Raw genomic sequence first — 14087 nt, 5'->3', positions numbered from 1 at the left:
CATGCACTCTTATTGAGTACAAGAAAAAATGTAAAAAAAAAAAAAAAAAAAGTACTTGCAGGACTGTATGCCCTGAAGAAGGACACTGGCTGCAGATTGGAAGCCATAAATGGTGGAAGCACCTGGAGGAAGCGGGATGCACTGACCATTAAGAAGCAAGGAAAGGAGTGTGACATCAAAGCCAACCAAGGGTAAGTAATGGATGAGCCCTAAGCCTGTTTTCATCTTTTGTAAACAAAAAAAAAAAACAAAAAAAAAAGATTTTGCTGACAGCGCATACATGGGTTCAGACTAAACATAAAAATGCATTTCTGTTGTACATTCGAGGACCATACAACTCCAGAAAGATGAATGAGCTAGAGGGTCAAAATGGAGGAGGGACCATAAGAATTTTCAGAATCCCCAAAGGAGCAGAACATTCTGCAGATGCCTTCATAGAAAAATCTGTCTGGTATTAACCTTCCCAATTATTTTGAACTAGTAAGGGCCCAGAGTGTCTTAATCACAGAATTCCAGACAAAATTACACGCAGACCTGGTTGTATGTAAGCCTCTACGAATCTAGCAAACCTAAAGAATATTGGAATTTATGAGGAAGAACAACCACATTACCTGGAATGGTACAGAGATCTACATATCCCAATATTACTCTAAACAGACAGTGGAAATTTAAAAAGCCTTCTTAGCTTTTATTACCAAAATTCTAAATGATAAATCATAATTTTTTATTTGAAGGTCCGGCAAGATCTTACATCACCACAGATGACAACTCTTACTGGTTTTCTGATCACAGAGACTTAAACATATGGTTGGAAAAAAGGATAGTCAATAACGGACACCTCCTCAATGAAAACTTCAGCTAAAATCACACCACCCCAAAAAACATCCCTAGTCATTCAGATCTTGGCCTGTAAACGTTTCATACTTTTGCTTAAACAGACCAGGTAAATAGAAATAAAGGTAAACCATTACTTAATATTATTCATCAGTTGGGTCATACTGTCTACAAAAAGGGATAAGAGCGTTAGTCTATACCCTTATTCTAATTATAGTCCTCCTCCATCCAGATGCTTCTGTCACTCACTTCTAAGCATTCACATTGCGTTTACTTTGTACAAGGTTGCCTATTCTTTAAAGTCTAATTTCCACGTCAGATACACTGTACTGTATCAGATGTACGACATAATTATAACTCTTCTTTAATAATATTTACTACATTGTTAACTCTGAGATGGTTACTGAGTGTACTCCATGGACAATATTATCTCTTTAGGGAGCTTCAGTGCTTAATTTGTAAATAAAAATGTGCCAGTGCCCAAAGCCCTCATCTTAAACACAGGGCTGCTGCAATTAAATGTGTGAACATGGAATACTGAGATGGCGTAATCCTGAAGCCATCTTGGGCCTCTTCAATCCATTCCCTGCCACTTCAGCCGACTCTTGCAACTTTCTGCTTTCTCCCACTGTGACTCCTTTTCGTTTTTCTCTTTGTCAGTCTTTCCCATATGTGTCTTTTGCTTGCAGCAAATACTTGAGGCAGAAGAATAAGCGCCGGCCCTCAAGAATAAGTGCCAGTGCTCCTTAACGGAAACAACCTGCACAAATTAATCAGTGGGGAGCTTTACCCCACTTACACTTTTTCTGAGAACGTAATTTCAGCTAAACCTGTTTGTATACATTTGTGTATTAAGCTCTTTGGCTGGTATTAATGTCTTTGATTGCTTACTTAATCTTTTTTTGTTATTAAGGTCATTATTTTTAAATATGATTGGTTTCTGCTATGAACCAAAGTATCCCCATAAAAGGTGGAGTTTAATGCCATTTCTATTGTCACTTCCTTATTCTACCATTGTGAGAGGTGGGCAGTGGGATTTCAGGTATTTTTGGTGTAATATTTATTTCTGGAGTATTTCCTTTTGCTAAGAGAGAAGACTATTGAGGGTCCCTGGTTTAATGCATAGCCCATCCAGGGAAATACTTGAATACAAGAGAAGAGAATGAGCTACAACTAATGCTCACAGTTGTCTACAATATAAGACAACCAAACAATCAATATAACCAAAATACGAAAAAATGATATTTATTACATATGTATGTACAACAACATGAAAAACGCAATAATCAAAGTTAGGTATATAAATATTTACATATTCACAAAGAAGGACACACACACTCATATATATAGTGAATAGACAGAGACAAAATATTACACAAGACAGGACACAAAAGATAATAGAAACATAACATTGACAAAAGAAAATCCAAATTGTACAAAATACAATAAGATATAAATTGAATATACACTTTCTCTTTCTAAAGCCTTAATAATATTCAAACAAATGACATGTTATAACTCGAAACAAAATGACGTCTCCACCTAATTCATAAAGAGAAGTTAATTACTTGGACCTTAAAGTTCATAATCCATTAAAATTCATAATCCATTGTAACAACTGTAGGAACTAAGCCTACGCGCGTTTCGGCGGTAACCATCCGATTTGTAAAACCGCCTTCGTCAGGGCAGTTCCTTTTTCAATATTAGGTAACTAATGTCGCAGATCCTTTAGATTCACGTCCTTCCCACCCGAATCAAATCTGATAAACATAAAAAATAATACATTTAATCAGATTCCTTGAGATCCAAATATCCACCTACATAATACCATAAGCCGATTATCATCAGAAGAATCCAAAGTGCAAAAACAAAAAAGAAGAGTGAAAAGATGAATAAAAAGTGATTGAAACAAACAGAAAAGAATCGACACCAGAAACCAGTGCAGAAAAATTAAAACACCGAACTCCTGCAAAAAAAAAACACCATCAAGTATATGTGTTCTCCCAAAGCAATCTCCGCACCAGGTATATTAATAATAATAAATACCAGATGACAATGTTGGTGCGTTCCCTCAAAAAGAGAACACAGAGAGACTGATTCTCTAACTTCCACTTCTGATAGCAGGGGGCTCCTTGTACAGGCATACAAATAGATTCGCAGATCTACCCCTATTTTCAAAACAAAACACCTTAAGTAAATTAATAAAAAAATATCTAATTCTAAGGAACCAATCTTTTACCTATAGGGCCAATGATTTATTTCTTCACATACCAAAAAAGTCTTCAAAATAATCAAATTTCTAGGAGGATAGATACCCACAACTTCCATCATTCTTCCATCTATACATGAAAACAAAAAGGGGGGGGGGGAAGAAAAAGAAAATCAATAGTGTAACAAAAATAGAATTCCCTTACCTCAACTATTGTCTATTATCTTTTTTTTTTATTTTTTTTAAAATAAATTATCTGGAGTCCCTCATCTAGAATAGTTCGGGAATCTACTCAAATAAATTAAAAACATTCTTGACCAAGGTTTCACCGTTTCGTTCATAATTAAGAAAAAGGATTCCTCTGTATGTAAAGACGAGTGTACATATAAACTTAGACTACTCTTTTCAAGTTCGATAATACGTCACGGACCCCTCGTTCAGATGGGAACTATAATTTTTAAAAAAGAGAGAGAATAGCCTACCTTCTGATACACCTGATTTCTTTACGGCAGATACTAAACAAGAACGTCCGATCGGAGATTGCCGAATACGGCATTCTCCATTTTAAAGTCAGGCATCTAGCTCCTAATCTCGGTAAAAGCCGCGAGACGACTAACGAAATCGCGCAATTTCGTACTAACAGGGCGTCAAAGAATGAGGTCGGCCATCTTAGTGTGGTCATAAATATAACCTACTGTTAGGGAAAAAAAACAAAAATAAACCGAAAAGGAAACAAAAAGATAATACAAGAGGAAAAAAATCATACCATTCAATATTTAAATAAAAGAAACCACGCCACAATACGGGTACCAAATGAGAAATAAGGAATAAAAAGTAAAAAATGGAAAGGAAACAAAAACTCCTACAGTGGTTTATTACAGCACACCCCTGGAAAGTCATGGCAAATGTATAAATATACATCTTTCCTTTATCTTAGATACACCAAGACCTCTCTATTATATAACAGAATCAAAAATCTTCAGAGAAAAAAACTGAAAATATCGCCCAAGATGTAAGAAGATCATTCACTTCTAAACAGGAAAACACACATTAGGTAGAATTCAAATTAAGGTGTTTTCCCAAGGTATACACTCATTGAGACCTTTCTCATGTGTGTCCAAGGTAAAAATCCAAAACACTTCCCGCTTCTTTCTTATATTCTCCATTGCTTTGCCTGGAACGTCCTTAATTTTTTCCAAAATTGTCCACGTCAAATCATCCAGCTCATGTTTTTCTTTCAGCCAATGTTGCACCAGGGGAGCTCCCTCCCTTTTATTTCGAATATTTGATAGATGTTCTGAGATTCGTACTCTAATTTCACGTCCAGTCTCTCCCACATACCCCGCTAGGCAGGGACAGATAATCAGATACACACAATTAGAGGTTCTACAATTAGTCATGTCACACAGTTTATATTTCTTTTGTCCCCATACCAATAGATCACTTACAATGGCTTTGGGGCATGCTTTACAGGTTCCACATCGATGATTTCCCAAAACTGGGACAGTACCAGTAATGGACTTTTGACAGAATTTTTTTTCTCTTTGTAGGGCTGCCTTAACTAATTTATTACGGATGTTCTGATTTTTTTTAAAAGCCAAAAGAGGTCTCTCTAAAGCTTTAAGAGTTTGGTCACTATTCAGAATTTGCCAATTGTTGTTGATTATTTTCCTGATTCTATCATTCATATTTGAATGTTGAATGACACAAACTAGTTGTTGTTTAGGTTCTTTTATGCGTTGTTGGAACATACTCTCTCTATTGTAGTATTTAGCCCGTTTGTACGAGTCCCTGATCAATCTCTTAGGGTATCCTCTCAGAAGTAGCTTTTCTTGGAGCACATCAGCATGTATGTTTTATAATCACTCAATTCCGTACAGTTTCTACGGATACGCAGAAACTGAAGGGAACACCTTGTTTCTGACTTCTAGGGTGGTAACTATCAAAGTGCAGAATGGTGTTCTTTGCCGTAGGTTTAGTATAAAGTGATACCTCTAACTGAGAGTTCTGACTTTTTATCCAAATGTCCAGGAACTCCATTTTGTCCCTGCTTTTATGTATGGAAAATTTAAGATTTATATCACATAGATTAATCCATTTGCAGAACTCTTCCAGTTGTTCTTCATGCCCTGACCAGATAAAAAAGACATCATCTATATACCTCGACCAGAGCCTGATGTTATCATAAAAAGGGGCAATTTCATTGTATATATGAGTCTGTTCAAATAGGCCTACGTAGATATTAGCAACACTTGGAGCACAAGCTGCTCCCATGCTGACTCCCTTCTTCTGCTGATAGAGCTCTCCATCAAATTCAAAAAAATTACTTTCCAATATGATCTTAAGGCAATCAAGAACAAACAACAAATGGTCCGTCATGCCTTCCTTGTCAAAAATTTGATGAACCGCCTGCCAGGCTTCATGTTGAGGGATATTTGTATACAGGGCCTCAATGTCCATGGTCACCAGGAACTCAGTATCTGGATTGAACCTGGCCCCTTCCAAGATTGAAATATGTCCTGTGTCCTTAATATATGCAGGAAGTTGTACTACTCTCGTTTTAAGAAACGTTTCTACATATTTTGATAATGGTTCCGTAATAGACCCTACGGTGGACACAATAGTTCGAAAAGGAGGATCCGTCGCATTCTTATGGACTTTCGGAAGACCATATAAAATGGGAACTCTAGTAGTCATGGGATTCAGGTATATGTATTCTTTTTCACAAATCAGTCCATCATTATATGCTTTCAAACTAACTTCCTGAATTGCCTTTTTCACTTCCCTTTGCCAGCCACTATTAGCTTTGCTGTAATGTTCTGGTATTCCTAACATAAGACTAACCTTGTGTTTGTATTGATCCGTTTCAAGGAGGACAATTTCCCCCCCCCCCCCCCCTCCCCCCTTTATCACAGGGTTTAATAACAATGTTTTTATTCTGCTGTAGTCTCAAAAGGGCCTGTTGTTCATTTCTCGTTAGGTTATAGTTGGGCTTGGGAGTGGATTTACATAATTTTTTAACCTTCTCAAGGACCAAATTCTCAAAAATTCTTATTTCAGGTCCCACCATGTCAAGGCTCGGGGTGAAGGTGGATATAGGTTTCAACCCAGACAAATTGTTTTCTACAGTATTATTTTTGTTCTCAAAAAATCTGCCAAGCCTGATGCGTCTGAAAAATGCATGTAAGTCAGTAAAAAGTCCAAAACAATTGATGGATACACTAGGAACAAAAGATAAACCTTTTTTCAAAATAGCTTCCATGTCTGTATCCAAGGTACAAGAAGTAAGATTAAATACGGGTATGGTATCTAGTCCCTCCCGTATTGTTGTCTCCTTGTCTGCAAAAAGTGCGTAGGGCTGTCTGTGTTGTAATACCTGCCCCTCTGTTGATTTCTGAATCTGGCTCGTTGCGATCCCCTCCGGGATAAAAAACGGTTGGACTGGTTGAAGCCCTCATGATAGGAGCTTTCCTTTTGCTGTCATCAGATGTGTGGATTTTTATAAAATATCTACTTGTCCATGGGACAGGTTGCTTTACAATCTACTTGTCCTGTAAAAACAAATCTACTTGTCCCGTTGGTGCCATGTAGTGATGCAAAAAATTATGGCAGCAATCTCATTATATAAGAGCTCTGGTAATAGCCTCTCTGATTATGCAGGGCTCAGACTATTGTAGGGTTTGAATTCCTGCAATTTCCTCATTTTGCACCTTTCAACAGATTTACCTATCGGGGCTGGAGACGGGGGTAAGTAATAGTTGCAGGGCTGGATTGCCCTTTTGAGTCTGTACAGACTTACTAGCATGCATGCTTTAGGGGTTTTCACCAGCTCTTCTCTAATCTTTTCCCATACTGAGAGAGGTTGGAAATGTATTCCTATTACGGGTTGAAGTAAAACTTCTTCCAGGGTTAGGAAAAAGTGGTGGGAGGGAAAGTGAACTTGTAAATACTCAACTGATTTTTGCATGAGTAACTCTACACATGTGTATTTGCTCATGATAAAATGCTTTTTCTTGTGAATTGACGAAAGCTGTAAATCTGCTCTAATACAAGTAAGGGTGCACTTTTGTGTTTTTCTTCAAGAATTGGGCACCTAATTGGTTACCCAAGACAACTTGTTTTTATTAAAATTCTGTCTTTCTCTCTCAGCTGGCTTTTCTTTAAGTGACAGCATTCACTTATTTCACAAGGAGCATATTGGTAGATAAAGGAGTTGTATTCACTGACAGGAGCTACTGTGGCAATGTGTGCTTTTGGAGAATAAAAACATTTTTGCTTTTTGCCATTATTTGTTATGATGGTGAGGGCCCTGCAGCACCCACAACAATAACGGTTTACAAAAACCATGTAAAAAAAAAGACACATATTGACAAAACCAGAAGGCTTTCTACCAATGTCAGACCTATTGGCTTTGCCAATGCTCGTTTATTTTCAGATTTACCATAATCTTGTGGAAATTGGTTAGACTGATGTTTCCATTAAGGATATTTTGGGGGAATACTAGCACGCACCAACACATTTTACTAAATGATGCTTCAAAGAAAGGGTACCTAAATTAACACAGTAGTTTATCAAAATGTTTTTTTTCCTTGTTGCATTTTTTTATTAACATTTTTAACAGGTCAGTTGGGAACATCTGGGTAGTCTATTGGGTTCTGGAGACTATCTTTAGGCTTGGGTCCTGTATTGGAGGCCACAATGCCAGAAGTTTTAACTAGAAATTGTTTGACTTGAAATGCAAGGAATTTATATAGTCTGGAAGGGGGAGGGGTGATAAAGATATTTACAGACAATCAGGGTCGAAACTTGAGTGAAATGAATGACATTTTTCAAACAACTTTGTGGTTCTAGAACAAAGATATGAGATTAGACTTGTTGTTTGGGGTAGAATGGGTTGGGCTCAGGAGTAGGACAGAGCAGTTTTACCCAGGAAGCGTGGTTAGTGCATGGAACAACCACCAGCAGATGTGGAGCAGTAAGGGCCAGTATCAAACCTCATCTAAGCATAATGTAATTGATACAGTGTAGATATGAGGCTAGATTGTGGAAAGCTTTTTTATGATAAATCTGGTATTAGCAGTGGCTCCATCAATGGATAACAAGGAACCTTGTGATTTGGATAGTGTAGTAGTGTGGACCACATGGAATCTCCTTGTAGGATGGGGACAGGAGACCACTTTCAGAGCTGAATCCGCTGATTAATGCATAACTCGCACAGGATTGAAATTAACCCAGAGGAAGCCACAAAGCTGTGGCAAAATGATTCTCCCAGGAACTTTGTTAAACCCTTAAGTACTTGAGTATTTCATGAACTTTTCTTCAGACCTACCTGTGAAACCTATGGCTTATTGATTTATTAACTGTGATAGTTGGGAAACTACCATCTAAAATATTTTTTCCTGATTTCTCTCAAAACCCTCCAAGAAAGCAGCAGGGTAGGACATTGAGTCTATGCAGGGGAACAGCTCTTAACTCCCAGCCACAGATTTGAGAATTAAACTGGTCTGGGGAAAAAAGATGGATATTGTTATGTTTAAAGTAAGGCAGCATCACCTTCCTCAGATACATAGCGACTGTATGTTTTTTCCTCCACAGGTCTGATATTTCTAACACCCAGAGAACAACTTGAGGTGGAAAAGGTGTAAACCGAGGTTTGCATTTGTCCATGAAAGACAACATGGTAAAAATCTTCTGATATTCCAGCTGCTCAGCCCGTGGCCCAGGACTCTGTCTAACATGGACCAAGGCCTGAGGTGACCCCTATGACACTTTAAAGGGGAGGAGTGGACCCTGAATCGTAAAAATGTCCCTTACTAATGTGGCAATCAACAGAGAGTACAATGACGTAGACTGGAGTGCGGATGCAGGTGAGCGGGCCCACCTCCTGCAGAGCCCCTGTGTGGAGAACACTCCCAAGGCTTGCCGGGAACAGAGTGCTACTTCTTCTCTGGGAGCTGTCTTCATTGTGGTGAATGCAGCCTTGGGGGCTGGACTGCTCAACTTTCCAGCTGCATTCTCTACCGCAGGTGGTGTGGCTGCAGGCATCACCCTGCAGATGGTGAGTAGAAGTCATGTGGAAGGGTTACACCAGGATAAATACTGCTACTTAGCATAACTCTTTAACCAAAGTGGTGATATGATTGTACTAGTTGGGTGAACTGGGATTACCTTTGGATATTCTGCCACTGCTGAATGTTCTTTTTTTAGGTCTCACCTACCACACAACATAAGCTGTCTGGTTGCAAAAGACTTATTGAGAACTTACAGAGTGATTACAGCCCACCCATTGCCTACCATTGGTTGGCTTTGTTGTCCCTCTCATTTGCTTGATTCTTATTCAGTACTTTGCCTTCTTCTTGTGTTTGACCTCCCTCTAACACCCCCTGCCTAGACCAGGGCATAGTCTTTTCATTATCCTATATTGTCTGACTTCCTTCCACTACTCTCATTAAGGGAACTTCTTTTTTTCTTTTTCATTCAGCACTCCATGTGTTACAGCTTTCTCCCTCGTGTGCTGTCCCCTTAAAATACCTGTCCCTACTGTGCTGTTTTGCTCCCTACTCCTTGTAACTTGCCTGTAAAAGTACAGAAACTGGAATATTGGTGATGGGCTATGGCTGTGGATCAGGCCTTAAAGGTTGTTTTAGTTTTATGTCCTGCAATCAACATAGTGCATAAATGCACAAGCTTTTGCATAAAAAGGGACATCTGCTGCACTCGCTTACATGGCATCTCTGGAGGCCCATAAAGCTAATCCCTGAGCTACTATAGAAGACCAAATGGCTCAATTCTGTGGAAAGTGAACTGTCTTGGCAATCATTTCCTTTTACATTCGGACACTTTCCTTTTTTCTTTCCTGAGTGAAAAGCGTTTGGAAAATAAATCGGGTCATTCATAAAGATTGAAAGCATTGAATTTAGTGTATTTTTTTTTTTTATATATATCATACGATATTGTTTTTCCTCTAGCATTCTAGTGTTTTAAAAAAAATATTAAACCTATTGGCTTTTTGTTCAACTTAATGTTCATTCCAAGACTTTTCAAGAAGGAGAATCTTGGATATGGTGTGGTGTATTACAGGCTTAGTGATCAGAGCAGTAAAAATGTAGGCAAGTGTCACTGATGACAGACTTTAGTTGTTGTACCATGGAATGTGACAGCTACCAATTACCTTGTTTGCACTGATGAAAAAGGTCCTGCCTTCACTAAAGGAATTTGTTTGGTGTATATTACTTTGTTGCCAACAATTAAATTAATTTTAAAGAGATTCAGTGAGGCAGATCTCCTTCATGTCCCATTGTAACTATTTATTGTACAGGAACCCTCTAGTTGCTTTAGGGTAATGTTAACATATGCGAATAACAATGTTTGAGTGTTGAGCCGTGTAAAGTACATCAGACAAAGGCAGTGAAGCGGGCCCCTACTCCCTCAATACTCAGACCCCTATGGCAGGCCCTGGTGAAGCAATTACGACAGGGAGCATTAGATTAGCACTGGACACAGGTGGGACGCTTAGGGGTGCTGACAGTCAGCAGTTGGGTTAGAGACCTCGGGGAAATACAGTGCTGGGGCCTGCCATGCAGAACTGGAGCCCAGCCACCACTGTCTTACTGCTCGGTGTGGTACACGTGTGAAGGGATCTGTATACACCTTGGGAACACCACCCCAGACATCTGGACATTGAGGTGAGACTAGCAGCGAGGCATATTGGATTTACAGAGGGTTGTAGCTGGAGAACACTCATTACAGAGAGAAGTGGCGACGGGGCAGCAGACCCTCAGATATACAAGCTAATGGGGACAACAGGAATTGACTGCCCCCACTTCAAACCCCCCTTACCCCTGGCCAACTCAATCCCACCCCTTTGAGACCGAGAAAGATCCTCTCTGACAATGGACCAAGTGACGCTAGGAGACTGAACCTGCACTCCAGTCCAGCAACATAGCACAGCAGCACATCAGTCAGTATAGGAACCAAGATTCCCCCTAGTGACCCAGTGCGGGGGAAAAAAGATACAACAATCCAAGACATGCTTACCAGTCCCCCTGCCAAGAAGGCAGAGTATGATACCTCGACCACCCCATTGGCCTAGCATGAAGCGACAGAACCGGATTATCCAGAAGGGGAAGCCCGAAACATGAGCTCTTACATGGAAACCCTCTTCAGTATGCTGAAGTCAGACATAGCTGTCCTGAAGCACGAAATGGCTACATAAATTAAGGAAATCAAAAGAGAAGTGGGCGTGCTGGGGCAACTGGTAATTATCCTGAATCAAAATAGTGATGCAAGAGAAGAAGAAATTGATGAACACAGACACAAGTTACTCAACCTGCCTGACAAACACAGACTTGCAGCTGCATTTGGAAGATTTCGAAAATAGATCACACCAGTCGAACATCGGGATCAAAGGAGTTCCTCTATAGGCTGCCTCTGGAAATGTTGAGGAACACATCCGCCTCCTTCACCCCATTCTTATGGAACTCGCAGAGGAAGAAATTATCCTGGACTGCATGCTAGAGCGGACCATCCATCAACGGCCCCAGGGACGCCTCAAGATATCCTGACCTGTGTGCACCACCGTCACCAGAAGGAACCCATAATGTCAGCAATGCGGTACAAGCGCTTCATCATGTTCAAAGGATCTAAGGTATGGCTGTTCCAGGACCTATCTGCTATCAAGTTGTAACACCGTCGCGCATCCAAGACAGTCACCACATTCTTGGGTAAAAAAAGGAGTTCGATGTAAATGGGAACACTCCTTAAGACTGATCTTCGCCTGGAACAACAAGACACACCTAATGCTCACCCTGGATGAGGCCTGACTGATTCTGGGCTTATCTGAACCTAGAGACCCGACCCGGAGAAGAGGTAGGACTGCCGATGCGGATGAGCTCATTGAGGCACCCGTCTGCTCCTCATCCCTGGTGGCCTAGTGGCCATCTCTACCTGCCTGTGTCTGTTTGTTGTCTGTCATCTATTTTTTTTTTTTTTTTCTTTCTGTCTCTTTTTTCTCCTTTTTCCACTTTTTGCACCTTTTTCTTCCCCGCTTTCTGTCCCTGCTACTGCTGCCCCTGCGGCCCCACCCCCTACCTGCAAAACACTACCCACCCTCTTGCCTCCTAGCTGACCTGATCCTCCCCTTCTTAATGGCAGCCGCTGCGCAGTGGGAGGGCGACTCCTCTGATCTCCTGGTCAGTGTCTACTCGCTCCCCTCTGCTCAACTCCAACTGTTGCTGTTGATCAGACTGAGAGCCTTGCCTGACTCTCAGTTCAAGGCCCACCTGCGCCTCATCCCTGGTGGCCTTTCTTGCCATCTGTGTGTGTGTGTCTTTGCTTTCTGCCATCTTTTTTTCTTTCTGTCTTTTTCTCTTTTTTTTTCCCCCACTTTTTGCACCTTTTTTGTTCCCCTACGCTCTATCCCTGCAGCTTCTGCCCCTGTGGCCCTGCCCCCCCCTCCCTGCAAAGCGGTTCTCCTGCCTCCCAGCTGACTGTACCCTCCCACCTCTATCTCCTTCTTAATGTTGGTCAACGGCAAGACTGTCTGTTCCCGCCACAGACCCTGGTTCCTGCACCACCCACCGGTTCGACACCAGCATTCTGCACGATTTCAACCCTGGAAGAACCTCAGCCAAGGAACACTCATGAACCTTTCTCCTGCTGCTCCCTCACTTGCCACCGCACGCCACACCGCCCCTCCCACAGCCCACACGGACACCTCAAGTGTTAACTCTTCAACACCCCCTCTCTCCCCAAACACGCAGTAGAAGTCTAGGACCTCCTCAACTCGATCGCCTCTGACGTCGCCTTTCTCACAGAGACCTGGTTCACCCCCACTTCAGCCCCGGCCATCGCCACCCGCCATTCCCGATGGCTGCAAAATCATCCACAAAGACCGAATCAGTCGACCAGGAGGAGGCGTCGCCATAGTCTACAGGAATACTCTCCACCTCTCAACCACCATTGAGACATCTAACTAGCCAACTACCACCGAACACCTACGCTTCTAAATTCAGACAAACCCGAACACCTCCCTTCGTGGCACGCTTGTCTACAGACCACCTCGACCACAGCCCCAGTTCAGCAAAACCTTTGCCTACCTCATTGCCCCCAAGCATTCGCCTCCACTGACTACATCCTACTTCAACTTCCATCTTGAAAACCGCAATGACTCTAACACCTCATCACCTCCTGGACAAACTCGCCAGCCTCTGTCTCAAGCAACTAGTCAATCTCCCCACCGTGTCTTCTCGGCTAGAAACATCACCATCTCGCACACCTCCCAACACCATTGGACTGAACACCAAAGCGTCCACCGGATGCCACAAACACGAATGACTCCTCTCGCAACCTGCACCACTCGATTACGGAATGCAACAACACCATAGCCCCCCACCACCTTCCTTAGAAAACCTGCCAGAAACCAGCACTGGAGGAAACCAAACTGGTTCACGATAGAACTCCAAGAATCCAAACGCAACTGCAGACAACTGGAACGAAAATGGAGGAACAGCAAAGAAACCGCAGATCGCACAGCCTAGCAAGACAGTCACCACGCACCACCAGTGCATCAGAGCCTTCAAGAAAGCTGCCATTCAAGAACATTTCAGCACCAACTCACCCAACAGCAAGGAGCTATTCACCCCCCACCCCCCCCCCCCCCCCCCCCCCCTCTTAAACTCAGACAGGCTGCATCACTGAAGCAATTCAGGAAAGATCTGAAGACCTGGCTCTTCGAATGATCAGCATGCCCACCACAGTGCCTTAAGACCCATCGGGTGATAAGCTGTGCTCTACAAGTACTGATTGATCCAGAGAAAGACATGGTTGAAAATTCTGAGTTTAAATGGCGCTTCTTTCAATGCTTAGAGACTCCAACTGCTTTATATGCCTCTTACAGGAGACCCATCTCCTCAAGGAGGACTGGAAGCATATGAGGTCCCATTTGTTAAACTGACAGTTCGTCTCCTCAGGCCAAGGGTAAAAGGCTGGGAGTAGCGATCTTGCTTCCTACACACTTCAAGCCCAGATCTTCCAGATTCAAGCA

The 14087-nt window shown here is 41.7% G+C and overlaps 1 protein-coding gene across 3 annotated transcripts in view; it reads left to right on the top strand.

Annotated features, from left to right (window-relative positions):
• Positions 1 to 14087, top strand: part of LOC138268084 (sodium-coupled neutral amino acid transporter 7-like) — a 179341-nt gene that overhangs the window by 25331 nt on the left and 139923 nt on the right. For all 3 annotated transcript variants that reach the window (XM_069217452.1, XM_069217454.1, XM_069217453.1), the window contains exon 2: positions 8639 to 9101. In XM_069217452.1, coding sequence (XP_069073553.1) covers positions 8847 to 9101 — 255 coding nt within the window. In that variant the 5' untranslated portion in view covers positions 8639 to 8846. The remainder of the gene's footprint in view (positions 1 to 8638; positions 9102 to 14087) is intronic.

The sequence above is a fragment of the Pleurodeles waltl genome, chromosome 12 (assembly GCF_031143425.1).
Source record: "Pleurodeles waltl isolate 20211129_DDA chromosome 12, aPleWal1.hap1.20221129, whole genome shotgun sequence".
In the NCBI taxonomy this organism is placed as follows: domain Eukaryota; kingdom Metazoa; phylum Chordata; class Amphibia; order Caudata; family Salamandridae; genus Pleurodeles; species Pleurodeles waltl.
The sequence above is the reverse complement of the archived record's forward strand: the minus strand, read 5'-3'. Positions and strand labels throughout refer to the sequence as shown.